Source organism: Liolophura sinensis, unplaced genomic scaffold (genome assembly GCF_032854445.1).
Source record: "Liolophura sinensis isolate JHLJ2023 unplaced genomic scaffold, CUHK_Ljap_v2 scaffold_15, whole genome shotgun sequence".
In the NCBI taxonomy this organism is placed as follows: domain Eukaryota; kingdom Metazoa; phylum Mollusca; class Polyplacophora; order Chitonida; family Chitonidae; genus Liolophura; species Liolophura sinensis.
Genome location: NW_027017954.1, coordinates 436,294 through 457,328, shown reverse-complemented (window position 1 = coordinate 457,328; position 21,035 = coordinate 436,294). Strand labels below are relative to the sequence as shown.

Here is a 21,035-nt window from a genome sequence, read left to right as displayed (position 1 = left end):
TTATGTTTCCTTGCTCTAACCTTTCGGCGCTAAGCCCTGTGCATGGATTCTTCAAGGAGTAGAGGGCAGAGAGCATTGAGGGGTTCACAAGGAGATTTTTGTCCATCCTGGTTATACCACAGTTGTTACTGTGTAGCTCATCCAACCCTTGTGAATTGTCCACATTTTTTTTTAGGACATGACGAGTATAGATACTATTACGTAAAGATTTACATGGTCAGATTAAGAGTGAAAAAGGGGATCTTTACCTTGAGAGGCGATGAATTTCTTAGGCTGGTTGTAACCCTGAACTGTAATGCGTCAACAGTGAAAGGGGAAGAACCGTTTACCTGAAGTGAGTGTTAGTTTAGACTAAAAATGTGTATGGAAAAACCTTTACTTGTTTTTTAAGATTTAAGTTTTAATTGAGTGGCATGTAGTAGTGAAATATTTTGGATGTATTGTAATATATGTCGCCACAATATTTCAATAACTTTTATAATTAGAGCTAAACAAGATTCTTGTGAATTGTACTGATTGTAATGTTTGTCTGGGCGTGACAAAAAGCCAAAGGAAAAAACAAACGAACTCCTTGACTGCTTGAATCCTGGCCAGAAAAAAATGTCACTATGACGGGACTTTAAGCATTATCAATAGGATTCACGACGTTCAACATACTATCAGAACATTTGCCTCTGTCCAATCCAGTGAACAAATCTAAATAAAAAGGAGTGAGGATATTTTAGATACAATTTCCACTAATCCTACCACTGACTCTTACTTCTTTTGACAGTTTCTTTCAGACAATATAGTTCTTTTCTCAGCACCCGTGGTGTGTATAGACGGAATCTACCATATTTATATCTAATCCTTCCATATTAAATTAGCTGAATAGAAATTTAGCTGGTGTTAAGACGTTTAAGTATTTATAGCGTTAGGTACAGACTAAGACAACGTAGGCTATATATATATTGTTACCAAGATGGTAGGCGTAAATAAGAACAGATGAAAGTAAGGCATAACATTAAGACAAAAGGATATATGTTAATGCGACTAGCACTCAATCTTACGTCAATGTAACAGGCGTTTATGTAATCCGATTTGTCATTGGGTCCATGGAGTCTCAAGACGACACGAGAGTGGTCATCTGAAAAAAAATTAAATTGGAAGTAGTGATGGAAAACAAGAATTCTGGAAGTATTGCTTCTACAAAACATGAACGTGTTTTTTAAGTGTTAGATAGCTATATTTATGTCCACAACGTCCACAAGGGAACTGCCATAATGTTGTAGAAAACGGACGAAACCCCTGAAACTTGAGACTGACCTGTAACTTGGTGTATTCTCTCAAGACTTTTTATCCATATCGGTAAAAACAGATCGAAGGTTACAGAGGTTTGCCCAAGGAAATTAGTCAGAGTGAAGCGTTACGTAAGGTATCAGTTTAATACGATGGAAGTGTTATACGACAGTTGTCCGGAAAGTGTTTCCTAACTGATTGACTGACTTGATAGATGGATTGACAGACGGGGATGGGGGATCCACTGTCTGCAGTTGGGGGACTAATACCGTTAAATTCTACCCATGCGTCCTTGTGACAACTGTTTAAAAGATGCTTAATTTTATTTAATGCATGCATATTTCAATGACTATAAATATTTGAACGTCTCTTACTTCACACAAAACAGGATAACGGTGGTCTTGTCATGGGACGGTCTAAGACACTGCATTAGCAAGAGTTTGTCACAAGGACGCAGTTAACGGGATAGTATTGTTTTGAATATCACAACAACGGGTTGTACATGTAACTAGCTTGCAACAGGGCATATATTTGTATGATTTGTGGATCAAAGATATAAAAAATGCTTTCGGAAGATTTCAACGATAGTACAGATAAAAATACAGGGTTTATTTCATCCCAAAAAAGTAAATCTTTGCTTTCGGATCTGACCTAACCTTTTTATGGCTGCTCAATTAAAATTTAAAGCTATTGGGCATATGACGGAATATCATTTATTGCGAGTGTTAATTGGATGGCTCTACATGTCGGTCCTACTTAAGGATATTCAGTATAGGGGAAATAAGGCATATGGTTTAGACTGGATAAATGGACTCAATACCACTGAAGGCTTATTGCTTGATGTGTTACTGTAATTATTGCTATTTTGCTTCTTCAATTTATTACCAAACACAGATGCTTACATGCGACAAGATTCTTGTAGCGACTTTTAGCCTTGTTGTATGGAAGGTTTGCCACTTCAGCTTTGGCATGGAGTCCGGCTGGAAATTTCTAACAAAAAAAGCAACAATAGCTTAAACATAATATGTAAACAAAAGACAATGAGTTCAAAATATTTTCCTCACAGCGATATTTACGTGTACGTTAAAGTCATAATGGTCAGCGTTAACCAAGACCTATATATTGGTTTTAACATTCATTTAGTTAGTTGTTTGGTCTTTGCCATTCAAGAGAATGTTTCACTTGTAAGACAGCGACTAGCATAATGCTGGGAGGAAACCGGGCCAAACCCGAGTAAATTCATCGACCATCCGCATTCAGGTTGTTACCGTTAATAAATGTTAACAGCAGATGTTCAGGCGTTAACTAATAAATAAATTGTTGAAATGTGTCGTGATTTAGCGCAGGTACTTTTAAGTCACCATGTCTGATACAGCAAAATAATCTAACAGCTTACCGCGAACTCGGCTTTGAAACCATCGGCTGCCATTTTCTCTTGGATGTAGTCCCAAAATTCGTCTACAGGAACTGACGTGCTCAAGTGATTCTCGTACGTTGTTGCCTCGGGATCCTCTGGGGCTACGTGAACTTCCGGGTCCTCTGCTTCATATTCTGAAAGTTAAATCAATATTGCTAATATGATTAACAGGTTCGAACTCAAAACTCTCCTACCGAATGCAATTACCTGTCATGTAGATGTAAAATCTTCAGTGACCATACAGCCACTCTTTTAACAGTTAACCATTAAAAAAGCTACTTTGTTCTTAATTTATGTCTCTAAGTTTGGTATGCTAGACTTTTAAAAGTCAGGGTTGATATATCTCGTGCTTATAGTGAATAAGGTAACCAATTATGTAGCTAAATGACAAGTGGTTATTTTTATTTCCCTGCTTTAGGCTTCTCTCAAAATTTGTCTTCTTTAGTGTGACTTTAAAGAACTGTTGGCTTTTATTTTCTTACCTCTATTGCTCTGTTGATCTTCGACATCTGGTTGAATGTCACCCATTGTCCTCACTGACAGGGAAACGTGGGCCTGTGACTTACTTGTTGACGGATGACGCCTCCTGATCAAAGAAGAAGAAAATTTAAATATCAATCAAATACCATTTACCATGCAGGGGCACGCCATAAAAAATTCCAATATGTACCTCAAGCTGATAAATTATGAATAAATTCAGCGCCAAAATCTGCTCTGGGCGATTCCATTTTGCCTAAGTACTAGTCCTGAAGTCTTCTGTGTTAAGAGAATTGCTGTCGGAAACCGAAGTGCAGTTTGTACATTTTCGGTAGAACTCTTCTTCCCAAAAGATAGCGAACAGTACAGTTCGTTTTCCGCTTGATGATCGGGAAGCCGGAATGCTGGACGTAGGTTCCGAGTTTACACGAACAAGCCGTCAGTTTTAACGACATTCATTGGCTGAGAGGCAACACACTCCCAGCATAAATTTTAGGGTGTTGAAGATGGAGAACGCCATGGACTCAGCGATTTATGCCATCATTGCCGTTTTCAGGCTTTACGTGTATGTCGAGGAAAAGCCGCAAAAATATGCAGCCGGCACCACCAGATGGAAATGTGCTCTTTTCAGCCTATAGTGTCATATTTTTAAGTGTTCATCTCCTTTAAACAACACAGAGACGTTTGGATGTAGGGCAGAACTTGTAAACATTTTAACTAGCATGCCTTTTTTGGTCTTGTTTATTGAGGAAGGGCGGGGTGGAGGGGGGGGGTAAGTTTTTGTGCGGGGTGGAGGGGGGGGGGGGGGGTAAGTTTTTGTGCCGTACAACCGACTGATCAAAATAACCCTAACGGGATACATAGAATACTGGTGCATGTTTATGTATAATATATACAATAATCATAAGCATGCTAATTCTTATTATCTTCAAAGACAACCACAAAGACGAGACCATCGGGTCCAGCTGGCCCCAGAATTACCAAGCTATCTTAAACTTAATAAGACATTTATTTAATTACTCAGTAATACTAAGAGTTATCTGAGATCTTCATGACAGATTGATAATTTGTGGTTAAATTCAAATCTAAGTTTAGGGGTAATACCAAAGTTTAGACAAAATTTAACTTAAAGTCTACATAAATCGCTTGGCTTTAATTTCTTTAATATGCAGTATGGGGTGTGGCCTGGCCTATTCAAGGACCCAAAAGCTTGTCCGCTTTCTTATTAAGTGTGTGTGTAGGAGTGGGGGGTGGGGGGGGGGATAAAGAGGGTTTTAAGCCACAATTTTCTCAAGTCTCGACCGGAAATTAAGTAGCTTGTTGTTGTGGTGTCAATTGGGATATCTGTTAAAAAAAAACACCTCCTTTGAGGAAACAGCCCGAACTGGGGAACCCGCGTTGGGGGCGCTAAGCTGTTCCTGCGTTCTCAGTATGTTCCCGACCACTGACGCAATACAGGCATAAAACAGAAGGATTAATAACATTAATATAAACTATGCCTTAACAGCGAAAAAATGTTCTCAATTGTTTTGTTTTGGCACATCTTTTGTTTCATAATCCTTAAAACCATACTTTACATTTCCTTTTATAGCACTCAATAAGTCTGAAGCAGGTTCATGATCCTGGCGCCCGTATTTCGTTACATGACTACAAGCACTGACAATTCAGCTGGCGCTGTTTTGACCCGCGACCCGCCCATCCACGCTGCCAAAGTTCTGCCGCCACTGAACTATCAACCACCCTACCTAATCACATTATACTGACACTGGGTCAACGAGTCCCGTAACAGTACATGTACAAAATCACTGAAATAATCAGCTCCGTTAAACATCTTTGCTTGAGAGAAGGGGTGAACAGAAGTAACGCGTTTAACCGAATTACCTGTAAATGATGATTACTGCAACAACAACGGCACAGGCTACAAGAACACCAGTCACGCTCCCTGCGACTCTACCGATCATCATGTTAGAAACTGGGACTGCAGTAATGACAACAAGAGTAACAAAAATTGGTAATAGATTTATTTATTTATTTGATTGGTGTTTTACGCCGTACTCAAGAACATTTCACTTATACGACGACAGCCAGCATTATGGTGGGAGGAAACCGAGCAGAGCCCTCGGAAACCCACGACCATCCGTAGGTTGCTGCCAGAGTTTCCCACGTACGGCCGGAGAGGAAGCCAGCATGAGCTGGACTTGAGCTCACAGCGACCGCATTGGTGAGAGACTCCTGGGTCATTATGCTGCGCTAGCGCACTAAGCAAATGAGCCACGGAGCCCCCCCCCCCCCCAAAATAAACCAACAACATGAACATTAACAACACATTTTCTGCTGCCACCACATATTTTCATTACTGGTTCCCGCCTCATCCCCACACGCAACGTGTTTAAGGTTACTTTTTCATAAAAAAATGAAAAGACAATCGCTTTTCTGAAAATTAAACAGCAGACATAGAACGCCCGCTCTGTCTGGGTTCATCCCACCATATAATATTCGCCGCGGTCGCATAAATGAAATATTCGTGAGTACGGCGTAAAACATCAGTTAAATAAATAAAGGTAAGTAAGTATATTTATGTACCTTTACAGTTGTCATCCACAAAGCCGTCAGGGCATCCTCTCTGACATAACCCATTGGTAATGTTACATCGTGTTCCACAGCCTTGGTTACATTGCTGGGAGCAGTTGTCTCCCCATGATCCGGATTCGCACGCTAAGGGAGTGTAAAACAAGTGTTCAGCGTTCTGTAGCATTCGCAATAGCTGTGACAAAACTCGATGCCGTGTTGCATCCAAGACACACGTTACGTCAATGGTCTATGTTGAAGGGGCAGATTTTCAGATTTTTTTAAGAATGTTGAAAGGCATTCAAATGTTTGAAAACTATGGTGGGCGTTATGAGCCATACTGACGGTATCTAGGAACTCTGACGTCACATCCTCTTTTTTTCCTGATGTTCACCAGAAGGAAGGCATTTTTTGGTAACATTATTTCAGTAATCTTTCGCTCATGGGTAAAAAGAGTTATTCTAACAGTCAGTGTCGTTATTAAAGTCGAAAAAATTTCCTGCGATGTCAGAGTTCCTAACCTCTGATAGTTTGGTCCGTAAAGCGCACCCTAGAATTAAAATGTTTGGGCGCCTTTAATTCTTTTCACAAAAATCTAAAAAAAAAAAATTAAAGTACATTTTTGTCTAGTTTTAAGTGATGTATTTAGTGATGCCCACGCCGATTTCATGCGGTCTTTCCATTTAAACTAAATGTAAAAATGAGTTGCATTTGACTCCTAACTAGACCGCCTCGGCCTATAATTTCCGAAAAATTACAATTAAGAGAACTGAAAAGGGGAAATTCGTCACTGGTGTAAAGCGAGATAACATGTAAATCAGGCAGCACAAAGATTCCCACGATACAACCTTTGCTTGTGGATCGCACATATAAACAATGACACATTGAAAGCGAATTATATTGAGGTCTAGTAGACTATATAGGATCTTCCTTTTTATCGATAATGTAACATAAAGAATTCTTAATTCTCAACGAACTGTACTACATAACTGAAGTTACATGGCAGGTCTCCGACATTTGAAGTTCGCCAAACATCTCCCTTCGTCTAGACAACAAGGGGAGATAACCCAGTCAAAAAAGTGCGCCATCGTCCATCATCTAAATATAGAGACGTTAGTGAATTTCTGGTTGAAGGGAAGCCCCGGATAAAACTGAACATGTCATTGTTCACTCAAAGGCAGACAAATGTCAGTAGACTTCAACTTTATGGAGAGAGCGTCTTAAATAACAGCACATTTTCCCCGCCAGCAATATGTCTCTTCAAAGGATAGGATGTCACAAATTCGACGAGAATGACTGACACAGTGGCTTGTCGCAGCTAAAAACAGATTTGATAATATCAAACTGACATAGCGCAATGTTATGTCTTCATATGGTGTACTCACGGGTGAGACACGTTATGTCTGTATACACGTATCCAGGTGCACACGATGAATTCCCCAGGGTAACGGGACATACCCCAGATGTCTTGTTACATACACTACCGTTATAACAGTTACCACACTCCAAAGCACAGTCCCCGCCCCAAAAACCATTCGCACATTCTGAAACCAAGAGTGATAAAGACAGTGGTATCAATATGTACATGTATTCCTGTCTCTAGTTTAATCATGTTCCAGCAGTTTTGCAAAAATTTCGGATATCAAATTTGTAAAGTCCTAACTCTTTAACACCGTGGCTTAGTTATAATTTACAGACAACAATTGACAACATGGTATGCAGAGCAAGTCATGCTTATCAGGGCGTTTTCCATTGAAAACTACATTGTATACCGTGTATCTAAGGCAAAAAAACAATAAATATAGAACTGAGTCTTAAAGTGAAAGAAAGCTACAATAAAAATAATACACATAGCTCATCACAATCAGCTGAAAACTGTCCAAAAATTTCAAATTAATTTTTAACATTTTAACAATAATAATGTTTAGGTACTCTGAAGTTTCTCTCCATACTGAACACCACTTTCAATGTTGGAATATTTCTTATTACCCACAAGTAAAAACTTACTTATGCAATGTTATTTTTTTTATCAGTATAGTCCTACAAGGCGAAATTAATGAAGAAATGTTATGAGACCCTACAGTGCCTTGCCACTGGCAGTATTGTTCACACAGTCAAACATTTAACAGTGGCGCGAATTCCGCGAAAAAAAGTCAAAATAAATATGTAAATTTTAGAGATAATTTTTAGCTAGCTTTCTTTTGATCTTCACTTCATTATTTTCATCCGGTTTTTTCCTTTAAAGTGAAATGGCTTGCTTAGTATGTGTAAAGAACGGAACAGAACGAGCTCAACGAAAAAGGCTGTCGGTATTACAGGTGCATTGAGATAGCTTGACACCAGACTGGTGATTATGGGTACACATTGGCAAGTCGCGACAACAAAAACTCCTATAAAGAATTATATTTCAAAACTATAATGTCTATGTTGACGTTAGCACACTGATTGATCGCCACAAAAGTTTAATTGGGTTGACATCTATCAAACCGCTATAATCGGTACGAAGCGAATCACATGCGCAATAACACGGTCATTCGAATATATATTGATGAACTTCTTTCAGTAACTGACCACACACAAAATACTGAGAACATACAGAAACCCCACCACTAATACGGTAGTGGTGAGTTCAAGTCCAGCTCATGCTGGCTTCCTCTGCGGCCGTACGTGGAAGGTCTGCCAGCATCTTGCAGATAGTCGTGGGCTTGCTCCAAGCTCTGCCTGGTTTCCCCTCACCATAATGCTGGCCACCGTCGTATGAGTGAAATATTCTTGAGTACAGCGTAAAAGAAACCAACCAAATAAATAAGCAAGTAAATACTTTAGGAAGACCATGTTACAAAGATTATGTATGCTTCCAGACGTCAGCACCAAAACCATTGTCCCAAATAACATATTGTGGCTTTTCATTATGCAACAAAAAAGTGTCGCATTTTTCTTTCGAGTATCCCGGCATGCATACAGTCTGGTTTTCTCTGCGCGGACAGAGCCCAGATGAAGGAGTTAGAACTGAAGGAAAAAGAAAGATTGTTTAAAAAAAAAGAAAATGAAAAAGAAAGATTGTTTAAAGAAAAGGAAAATGAAAGATGGTTTAAAGAAAAGGAAGATGAAAGATTGTTTAAAGAAAGGGAAAATGAAAGATTGTTTAGAGAAAGGGAAAATGAAAGAGTGTTCGAATAGGAGAAATTGAGACTTCAGAGCGAAATTGAAGCAAGGAAACTAGAAGGAGATAGGTCTGGCTTAAGTTTTTCTGATATCCCTCCAAAATTTGACGTCGCTAGAAACATAAGATTGGTGCCAAAATTTCGTGAGACTAATGTAGATAAATATTTTCTACAGTTTGAGAAGATTGCTCAAAATTTAGAGTGGCCTAAAACGTTTTGGACTACCCTTTTACAGAGTGTGTTAACTGGCAAAGCTATGGATATATACACAGAGTTATCAACAGAACAGGCTGCAGATTATGATTTTGTGAAAGATGTTATCTTAAAAAGATATGAGCTTGTGCCAGAGGCCTATCGGCAGAAATTTAGAAATTTTGAGAAAAGAGATCAGACTTACATTGAATTTGCTAGGCAGAAGGAACAATTGTTTGAGCGATGGTGTTATGCTAAAAGCGTAGATAATAATTATGAAAAGTTGAAACAGATTATTCTGATTGAAGACTTTAAAAGGTGTATTAATGATGATGTCAGAACTTTCATTGAGGACAAAGAGGCTGATACATTAGAAGCAGCAGCCACTATGGCCGATACTTACACAGTTACACATAAGGTCTCATTTCAGAAAAAGCCTTCTACATTTAGAAAGCCTCAACCCTTTTCCAGCGGTTCATTTGACTCAAATTCAGGCCCACCAAAACAGGCCATGTCATATCAAATGGTTATGGTTTAAAGAGAAGGCAACAGCAGAGGGTGGCTCCAAGCCTACTGGTTTGTGTGTTACTGCTAGAAAGTCTGACATAGTAAACAATGTTGATGCATTTGATTATGTTAAGACTCCGCCAGTAGATTGTACACAGAATTCACAGGATAATGTTATAAAGGTTTTTGAGCCATTTATTTGTGACGGTAAAGTCTCACTTAAAAGTGACATGTCTTGTGATACGAAGATCAGGGTATTAAGAGATACTGGAGCTTCTCAGTCTTTATTGTTACAAGATGTTTTGCCATTTTCTGATGAGTCATATTCTGGATCAAATGTATTAATTAGAGGTGTAAGCTCTGCTGAATTTGAATCTGTGCCTCTTCACAAAGCTTACTTGTCATCAGATATTATTTCGGGTCCTGTTACTGTCGGCATTATGCCTACTTTGCCTTTTAAAGGAATTCATCTACTACTTGGTAATGATCTTGCTGGTGACAAAGTAATGGTTAATCCCATTGTGACTGATAAACCTTGTTTAAATCAAACTGTTGATCCTGTTGAGAAAGAAATTCCAGATTTCTATCCCTCTTGGGCTGTAACGAGGTCTATGTCAAACAAACTTTCTGATAACGGCAAAAACACAGTAACGGACTTACAAGATACATTTCTTACACAAATGTTTACTAAAGGCGACAGCATAGATAATGATGAATCAGACCATTGTACACCTAGTGACATATCACATGTTTCTAAACATCAGCTTGTAACTGAACAGCATAAAGACCCAGAAATTTCATGTTTGTTTGACAGAGCTCTCGATGCTTGTGTTATTTCATCTGAACCTGTGTGTTATTATGTCAAGTCTGCTATACGTATGCGTAAATGGAGACCACCTGATGTATCTGTTGATGATGACTGGGCTGTTAAACATCAGATTGTTGTACCTAACGCATAGCGAACTGAAATTTTACGTATGGCACATGAAATGCCATTAGCTGGTCACTTGGGTGTTAACAAGACCTACTACAGGATACTGAACCACTTTTGGCCAGGATTAAAGGGAGATGTAACCCAGTTTTGTAAATCATGTCATACATGCCAGGTAGTGGGTAAGCCTAATCAGACTATTCCTAAGGCACCATTAGAGCCTGTACCAGCTTTTCAAGAGCCATTCAGCAAAATATTGATTGATTGTGTAGGCCCTCTACCTAGGACGAAGTCTGGGAATCAGTATGTGTTAACTATTATGTGTACAGCAACCAGATTTCCCGAGGCTGTTCCTTTAAGGAATAAAAACACCAAGTCTGTTGACAAAGCTTTAACAAGGTTTTTTTACTCTGTTTGGTTTACCCAAATCCATACAGTCTGATCAAGGTTCAAACTTTATGTCTGGTATTTTTCAGCAAGTTATGTACCAGTTAGGCATTGAACAATACAAGTCGTCTGCCTACCACCAAGAAAGTCAAGGTGCAACTGAAAGATTTCACTAAACATTAAAGAACATGATTAAGACTTATTGTTATGATACAGAGAAAGACTGGGATGAAGGTATTCCATTTCTTATGTTTGCTGTTCGAGAGTCAGTGCAAGAATCATTGGGTTTCAGTCCATTTGATTTAGTATTTGGACATACTGTTAGAGGACCCTTGTTAATTTACAAGGAACAGTTTGACACAAGTAATGTAAATCTTTTGGATTATGTATCTGATTTTCGTGCTAAGCTTGTCAGAGCATGTGAATTGGCTAAAGCCAATCTTGAATGTACTCAGGAGAATATGAAACGTAGATATGATCAGAAATCTGTTCTTCGGTCATTTCAACCTGGTCAGAAAGTTTTAGTATTGTTACCTGTACCTGGTAAATACTTTGATGTCAGATACTTTGGTCCATATGTTGTTGACAAAAAGCTGAGTGAGTTTAACTATGTTGTTAAAACACCTGATCGGCGCAAATCAAGTCAGTTATGTCACATTAACATGCTGAAACCCTATGTAAACATAAGTGACACTGACAACACTACTGTACATTCTGTTAATGTTGTTGCTGCTGACATTGACCAGAGTTGCTGTAATACAGATGATATTGGCGAACAGTTGGTTGATTCTAAGCTCAATTCTTCAAAGCTTCAGAATTCAGATGTCTTAAAACATCTTGATTCTAAACTGCAACATCTGGAACGCATTCAGCAACAGCAACTGTCTAAACTTGTTTTTGAGTTTTCAAATTTGTTTCCGGATGTACCAACAACAACTGATGTCATTTTTCACGATGTTGCTGTAGGTGCTGTTTTGCTTCAGGAAGACAATCTTGGTGTTGATCATCCAGTTTGTTTCTTTTCTCGTAAACTTAACAAGTTTCAGAGAAGTTATTCAACAGTTAAAACAGAATGTTTGTCTGTTATTTTAGCTCTGCAACATTTTGAAGTTTATGTAACAGCTTCGAGACAACCTGTGATTGTAAATACTGATCACAATCCACTTGTGTTTCTACAGAAAGTTAAGGGAAAGAATCAAAGATTGTTACGGTGGAGTTTATTGTTGCAGGAATACAATCTTGAAATCAAACATGTAAAGGGAAAAGATAATGTTATTGCAGATTGCTTGTCTCGTGTATAAGTTGTGTATAAAATGTTTAATTACATGTGGTTTTACAATGTTGTATATATTATTGTTTAACATATATTGTTTAACATATATTGTAAGTAAAAAAAATAAAAGTTAGGAAAACTTTTTTTTTCTTGAAGGGTGGGTGTGTTATGTGCACGACTGCCGTCAGTTTATAAATTTAGCTTGCCACTGTTTACATATGCTGAGTTCAGCGCCTGCTGTCTGCCTCTACCTTAGAATATTCCAGAATGCGCTCAGTTCGGTGCCTGTTTGTTTACATCAAGTGTTCAGGAATTTTCTTATTCTAAAAAATTCCACCAGGCTATATAAGACCTATGAAAGCAGGTCAAACGGAGAGAAAGGAGAATTATTGAGAGTTTGGATGCTTTTGCTGTGTATTACTTTAGTAGACCTTTTGTGCTGAATTTCGGTGTCTTTATGGCCTCTGGCTTTGTTATATCCTATCTCCACCGAGCACTTGTTCAGTCTGAACTTGTATGTTTAATTTGTGCTCGTGTATACACAGTGCTTATTAGTACACGGACCCTGTCTGTGGAATTTTGTGTATATTTCGTCATACACTCAGTTATACTGTGGATTTTCCCTCTTGTGAATTTGCCTCTGAGCATTTATGCCTGTGTGGTATATATTGTGGAATATATGCGTCCGTTTGGACTTGACACCGTAAGTACTTTAGTATTTGTATAGATACTGCTATCCTTTCTTGTTAAATTTAAGTACTTTAGTATTTGTATAGGGATTATTATCTGTTCTTGTTAAAGCTAATAAATTGTTGTAAAATAAAATCTGCTGGTTTTGGTTACTTTTTTGTGCGGCTAAACTGTCGTGCATTTCGAATAAGCCATCTCTTTATAATACACACAGTTTAGGTCGTAACAACTGTACTACATAACTGAAGTTACATGGCAGGTCTCCGACATTTGAAGTTCGCCAAACATCTCCCTTCGTCTAGACAACAAGGGGAGATAACCCAGTCAAAAAAGTGCGCCATCGTCCATCATCTAAATATAGAGACGTTAGTGAATTATGGTTGAAGGGAAGCCCCGGATAAAACTGAACATTTCATTGTTCACTCAAAGTCAGACAAATGTCAGTAGACTTCAACTTTATGGAGAGAGCGTCTTAAATAACAGCACATTTTTTTTCACAGTCAGCAATGTGTCTCTTCAAAGGATAGGATGTCACAAATTCGACGAGAGTGACTGACACAGTGGCTTGTCGCAGCTAGAAACAGATTTGATAATATCAAACTGATATAGCGCAATGTTATGTCCTGATATGATGTACTCACGGGTGAGACACGTTATGTCTGTATACACGTATCCAGGTGCACACGATGAATTCCCCAGGGTAACGGGACATTCCCCAGACGTCTTGTTACATACACTACCGTTATAACAGTTACCACACTCCAAAGCACAGTCCCCGCCCCAAAAACCATTCGCACATTCTGAAACCAAGAGTGATAAAGACAGTGGTATCAATATGTACATGTATTCCTGTCACTAGTTTAATCATGTTCCAGCAGTTTTGCAAAAATTTCGGATATCTAATTTGTAAAGTCCTAACTCTTTAACACCGTGGCTTAGTTATAATTTACAGACAACAATTGACAACATGGTATGCAGAGTAAGTCATGCTTATCAGGGCGTTTTCCATTGAAAACTACATTGTATACCGTGTATCTAAGGCAAAAAAAAAAATAAATGTAGAACTGAGTCTTAAAGTGAAAGAAAGCTAAAATAAATATAATACACATAGCTCATCACAATCAGCTAAAAACTGTCCCAAAAATTTTAAATTAATTTTTAACATTTTAACAATAATAATGTTTAGGTACTCTGAAGTTTCTCTCCATACTGAACACCACTTTCAATGTTGGAATATTTCTTATTACCCACAAGTAAAAAATTACTTGTGTAATGTTATTTTTTTTATCAGTATGGTCCTACAAGGTGAAATTAATATAGAAATATTATGAGACCCTAGAGTGCATTGCCACTGGCAGTATTGTTCACACAGTCAAACATTTAACAGTGGCAGCATTTAATTCCGCGAAAAAAAAGTCAAAATAAATATGTAAATTTTAGAGATAATTTTCAGCTAGCTTTCTTTTGATGCTCACTTCATTATTTTCATCCGGTTTTTTCCTTTAAAGTGAAATGGCTTGCTTAGTATGTGTAAAGAACGGAACAGAACGAGCTCAACGAAAAAGGCTGTCGGTATTACAAGTGCATGGAGATAGCTTGACACCAAACTGGTGAATATGGGTACACATTGGCAAGTCGCGACAATAAAAACTCCTATAACGAATTATGTTTCAAAACTATAATGTCTATGTTGACGTTAGCACACTGATTGATCGCCACAAAAGTTTAATTGGATTGACATCTATTAAACCGCTATAATCGGTACGAAGCGAATCACATGCGCAATAACACGGCCATTGGAATATATATTGATGAACTTCTTTCAGTAACTGACCACACACAAAATACTGAGAACATACAGAAACCCTACCACCAATGCGGTGGTGGCGAGTTCAAGTCCAGCTCATGCTGGCTTCCTCTGCGGCCCTACGTGGGAAGGTCTTCCAACATCTTGCAGATAGTCGTGGGCTTGCTCCAAGCTCTGCCTGATTTCCCCCCACAATAATGCTGGCCACCGTCGTATGAGTGAAATATTCTTGAGTACAGCGTAAAAGAAACCAACCAAATAAATAAGCAAGTAAATACTTCAGGAAGATCATGTTACAAAGATAACGTATGCTTCCATACTTCAGCACCAAAACCATTGTCCCAAATAACATATTGTGGCTTTACATTATACAACAAAAAAGCATCGCATTTTCCTTTGATATATCCCGGCATGCATACAGTCTGATTTTCTCTGCGCGGACGGAGCCCGGATGACGTTTTACAGGCACTGGGGCCCTCAACACAGGACCCGGAAGTTTCCGAACGATTTATTCCATATGTACCATTATCACAAGCTGAAGAATATTAGATAGACATATGACCACTAGAAAAAACAGCGACATGAAAAAAAAGAAGACAAAGATAAGAATGCTTCATAGTATTCTAGATCAGATCACCCCAAAATATGCAGGAATATTCTTCCAATTGAAATCCGATTTTACAGCAGTTGTAAATATCAAGACGTATCCTTTGAACACATTGATTTGGATATATGATGACCAAAGATTCCAGCATTAGAAAAACGATGCGTTAAAATATGACTTAATGACCCGTATAGATAACGGGCACTAGCATAAAATCCACATTATGCCCATAGAAATGTCGGTATAAAAAAATCGTCAACTGGGACCACTTTTGCATTATCCCACTTGTCAACAATCTAGGCGTCCGACATACGCACACCACTCATAAACCATAAAGGAGTATCCCGAGTAGATATCACGAGATCATTTTCACCAAAAACCTCTATCACAAAGTTCCCAAAAGAATATATACAAAACATAGATATAAACGATCAGTAAATCTAGGGAAATGTAAAAGAGAAACATGTAAAAAACAAGATATTCCCGTCTCACCTGTTTTACATTTCAAACCAGAATATCCCGGCTTGCATCTGGGTTCACCCTGGCAGTCCCCGGATGTCCTGTTACAGCTGTCTGGTCCACTTGCACACGATCCACAGGTCTCGTTACAGTCGTGGCCATATTTACCCGCCTCACAGGCTTAATTCAAGTAAAAACAGAAAATAAAGCTCGATTTACAAGTCATTTCAGTGATGTTGTAATGTATCAAGATACACAGGCTACGCACGCAAGCAGGAAGTGGTAGTTGTTGTCGTCTTGGATGCACCTGACATTGATATTTATGTATTTATTTATTTGATTGATGTTTTACGCCGTACTAAAGAATATTTCTTTATACGACGGAGGCCAACATTATTGTGGGAGAAAAGGGACAGAACCCGGGCGAAACCCACGACTATCCGCAGGTTGATGGCAGATCTTCCCACGCATGGCCAGAGAGGAAGCTGACATTTTTAATATATATAAAACATAACAAACATGCCTGGTTTGGGCGCAAAAGCCTGTAACCTTCTCTGGCAGTGTGGGGGGGGGGGGGCGCTAGCTGAGATGGTTAAAGCTGTGACTCCCTGTGAGTACTTGGCTCTTGGCCATTGAGGTTGCGTGTTCAATGTCCGCTCAAGCTGTTTACACAGCGGCTTTTTAAGTCTGGTTTGCAACTTTTCTGTCAAAGGTCTGGGTGACGTGAGAAAATTCCTTTGGCAAAGGTAATAACTGTAATGTACACTACGGCATAATTGCTTTAGCATACAGTAGATGTATCACAAGAATGGCGTAAAAGATTCTGCCTCTGTTTTGTATGGACTGAATTAGCTTTCATTCAGTGCAATATTACTAAGACGCAAAAGTCTCGGACACATGTTGGTAAGACCGGGACCAGACAAAAGTTCCAGAAGTTCTGGGCCCAGTTGTTCAAAAGTATCTAATAGCAGTTAAGCCCGGTATTAACTTTAGCCAGGGCCACAGTGCATTTAGTTTTGTATTAGGACAAGACCAGTATTAACATTTAAGCCTGGTTTAACTTTTAGTACACTATTAAACAACCGGCCACCGGATACACAAGTACGAAAAAGTTTGTATGATCGTCACAGTGATGAGATACATGGATATTCCCTGCGTACTCCCAACGTGGGAGGAAAGGGGACAGAGCCTGGGCCTGAGCCATCCGCAGACTGATGACAGATCTTCCCACGTACGGCCGGAGAGGAAGCTGACATTTATAATAGATATAAAACATAACAAACATGCCCTGTTTGGGCACAGGCAAACGCGTGTAACCTCCTTTGGCAGTGTGGGGGGCCTCGCTAGCTGAGATGGGAAAAGCTACTCCCTGTACTCCCTGTGAGTACTTGACTCTTGACCATTGAGGTTGCGTGTTCAATGTCCGTTCAGGCTGTTTACACAGCGGCTTTTTATGTCCGGTTTGCAAATTTTCTGTCAAAGGTCTGGGTTACTCCGGTTTCCTTCGCCTATCTACGTGAGCAAAATTCTTGAGCACGTTGTTAAAACACTGATCATTCAAATCAATCCTTTAGCAAAGGTAATAGCTGTAAAGTACACTACGACATAATTGCTCTAACATACAGTGGTTAATTAGCTTCGATTCAATGCAATATTACAAACACGCATAAGTCTACGACACCTGTTAGTAAGACCGGGACCAGACAAAAGTTGCAAAAGTTCTGGGCATAGTTGTTCAAAACTATATAATAGCAGTTAAGCCCGGTATTAACATTAGTCAGGGCCACAGTGCATTCAGCTTTGTTTTAGACCAAGATCAGTATTAACATTTATGCCTGGTTTAACTATTAGTACACTATTAAACAACCGGCCACTGGATACACAAGTACGCAAAAGTGTGTATAATCGTAACAGTGATGAGATACAATTATATTTCTTGCGTACATATGGCCAGTCATTCCCATGGAGGTTTTGGTATAAAAAGACTCAACTCGGAACTACGCACAACCTATAATTACCCCACGTAAACAATGAAGCGGTGATCCATTTCCAAAAAAACATGATCACCATTTCCTTAAATAATTTGTAAAAATTAATACATATAAATGATAAAAAAACCCGGTGATATATAAGAAAGAAGCATGTAAAACATTATTCCTGACTGACCTGTTTTACACTTCAAACCAGAATATCCCGGCATGCATCTGGGATTACCCCGACAGTGGCCGGATGTAGTGTTACAACTGCTTGGTCCACTTGCACATGATCCACAGGTCTCGTTACAGTCGTGGCCATAAGTACCTGCCTCACAGGCTTAAAAAAAGGAACATCATAATAATTTGGTGGTTTTAGCTTTCTGTGTCAAGGAATAGGCGATCTGTTAAAAACAATAAGTGACATTTATATGTTGTTCTTTTTTATATATAAGAGAGCAAACATTTGGAGTACACCACTTGGTCAGACTTGGTCCCCTTGAGACATATTAAAGCTCAAATCTCAACATTCATTCAATTAAAGGACAGGACAGCACCTTGCCAAACATATTTCAATCGAAAGCAGGATTCTCAAGCGGTCTAAAAAGGATCATACTTTATTGTTTTAATGAGATTTTACGGAATAATATGTAAAACAAAATAACATTATTGCACAAAATTGCTGGTGTGAGACGAGTCAACCATCTTTAGAATTTTATCCAGTCAAACACGTTGCTATAAGTTTGCGCGGCCTAAGCTGTGACGTAGCGTTTACCCATCCACTCCATCAAGCGACATATGATAACACAGAACTACTGCATAAGACATCATTTTGATATTGTGTACAACAATTTAGTTCCGTCTAGGTGAAGGGCCATTTCACGAAGTGTTGTGAGACAGGTCTGTATCATTTGTGAACCACCACAGACGACGTAAAGTAGATGATTTTCAAGCCGTGTAATACTCAACGGCGGTGTCACAAATTATGTCCGACAGTAGCAAACCGTCCGGGCCAAAACCTCATTCCTCTCCCCAAATGCATTTTTTTGCTCCGTTTGTCGCATGCAAGGGATATTTTTTTCTGTTTTCCATTTTAAAATGCAGTAAAACTATTGAAACGCCATATTTGCGATAACTGGGTCAGCACAGCTTTCTTCCCTGAAGCCACCGCTAGAGTGGAATGCCTAGATCAACGTCAGTGGTGCTTACATTTATTTCCATTTTGTTTCAGAACATGTTTCCGTTTGTTTTTGAGCATAATTCTAACAACAATCCTATTGTAATTTTGTAAACATTTAACTGGGGTCAAAATCACCAGCACAATCCCTCCGGAGGCTACAACCTGAACCAGGAATACCCCGGCCGTGCGTCTGCAGCTGGCTATTTATACAGGGTCTCTGGAGTTCCTTGTAAATGATATGGTAGGTCTACTATATCAACAGTTCAAGCAGTGGAAGAAGTATTCTTCCAGTATGTCCAATTTCTGAGAAAACTATATTGATAACTTGGGCCTTCATCGCCAAATCCACAACTTTTATATGTCATAGGCTGCTGCTTAGACTTTTATACGGAAAATACCTGCGACGTTACAGACCTAGAGGTAGTGTGATGTCACCTTGCTCTCGAGAGACGTGCTAAAGCTATATCAAGACAAAGTTTCATTTAACTCTGACTAGATTAAAAAAGAGCTAAAAAATATGTACTGCCAGTTTAAGACACTTTCAATGATAGCCTTTCAGTGGACATAAACATTAGTGTGGTGCTGTCTTTCACTTTAATTTGGAGGTCATGTATTTGAGGATAATATGTCCATTTACATTGTACAGAATCCTAAACACTTACCTGTCCTGCGTCCGTTACACATGTAGCCAGCACCACATACTGACTTTACTCTCTGTAATACTGAATCTTACATACCTGCCTATCCATGTAGCTTCTTGTGTTTCGTCTCTACTGTACTAAATCCTACACACTTACGTGCCCTGTACATGCTACACATGTAGCCAGCATCACATATTGGATTTCCCTTCTGTCGTACTGAATTCTACGCACTTACCTGTCGAGCACTTCTCACCCATGAAGCCAGCATCGCATCTTGGGTTTCCTTCAGTTAGAGGGCATTCCCCATTATCTTTATCACATTTGTCGGCCCAACAATGGCTACAGTCCTTTTGACAATGTTTTTTCCATCGACCGTCAACACATTCTGCGAAAGTAATAGAATGACATGTAGCTGTTTTACCCAGAAGGAAAGCTTTGAAATATTGCACAATAACAATGACTTATTGACGTTGGGAAAAAGAAAACCAAGCAGGGCTTGAAGTAAATTACTGTCCTGCTAAAAGTAACTGGATTTCAACATGCTACTTCACTTTTGTTGATACATTTAACGTGTTAGAATATAATATAATTATATAATGAAGACGTACAGAATGGAGAGTAAAACCAAAGCAGGGACACTGTGATAGTTGGCAAATTGTCACACGAGGTCACACGTAACTAATGAAATGCAGCGTCATGTCAATTTACCCTAGTCAGGGCTTTTATTGTGACAGTTCATGTAAATGAATAAATAGTAGCAATTTATACACCCTCTAACATCATGGCTTAAACAAAATTAGTAAAAGTCTGTGAGATGTCCGTCTGTTACAATGTGTATTACTCAACTTTGTCAAGAGGTCAGCTTTCAAAGACGCCAAATCAAGACAAATAAAACTAGTAACATTTACTTGAAAAAAAACAACAAAAACAAATGAAGATGACAAACAAATCCCGTGGAGATTTCTCAAATAAACCATGAGATACTTCTCATCCACAAGCGTTGTCGACATTTCCTGTTAACTTTTGCTTTGAATAGCTCGCTTTGTTATTCGATTTCAACCTTCAGTTGATACTTGTGGACATTGTTTTACATGAACAAGCAAACCCTTCCTGATGGGCTTACGTTACATACTTAAATATCAGTTTTCAATTTCCGGTCGTCAAAATGCTGTCCTTCCCAAGGATACGTTGATTTGTTCATCTGATCGGTGTTTCACACTGTACTCAAGAATACTTTACTTATACGACGGCGGCCAGCGTTATAGCGTGAGGTAACCGGGCAGAGCCCAGGGGAAACCCACGACCATCCGAGGGTCTGAGGTATACATGTACATGACTCCAGACAGTTCAATTGTTTGGTCATCAATTATCAATTCCAACTTTCAGCAGACTCCAAATTGTGAATTGCTTTTGAAGAATGTTGTATGTTACTGTTCGCCGAATTCTGATATTTAATCAGGCATGGGGTAAAAGAAGTAATGTCAGAG

At 38.9% G+C, this 21,035-nt stretch overlaps 1 protein-coding gene across 1 annotated transcript in view; it reads right to left on the bottom strand.

The window, feature by feature from the left end:
- LOC135481299 (receptor-type tyrosine-protein phosphatase mu-like) overlaps positions 1 to 20,328 on the bottom strand; it is a 134,222-nt gene extending 113,894 nt beyond the window's left edge. Inside the window, exons 1-10 of the mRNA XM_064761146.1 lie at positions 20,319 to 20,328; positions 19,784 to 19,933; positions 15,836 to 15,934; positions 5,756 to 5,887; positions 5,054 to 5,150; positions 3,178 to 3,281; positions 2,675 to 2,829; positions 2,181 to 2,268; positions 1,050 to 1,126; positions 249 to 285 (exon numbers count right to left, since the gene is read on the bottom strand). Coding sequence (XP_064617216.1) covers positions 249 to 285; positions 1,050 to 1,126; positions 2,181 to 2,268; positions 2,675 to 2,829; positions 3,178 to 3,281; positions 5,054 to 5,150; positions 5,756 to 5,887; positions 15,836 to 15,934; positions 19,784 to 19,933; positions 20,319 to 20,328 — 949 coding nt within the window. The remainder of the gene's footprint in view (positions 1 to 248; positions 286 to 1,049; positions 1,127 to 2,180; positions 2,269 to 2,674; positions 2,830 to 3,177; positions 3,282 to 5,053; positions 5,151 to 5,755; positions 5,888 to 15,835; positions 15,935 to 19,783; positions 19,934 to 20,318) is intronic.
- Between the last annotated feature and the right edge of the window lie 707 nt (positions 20,329 to 21,035).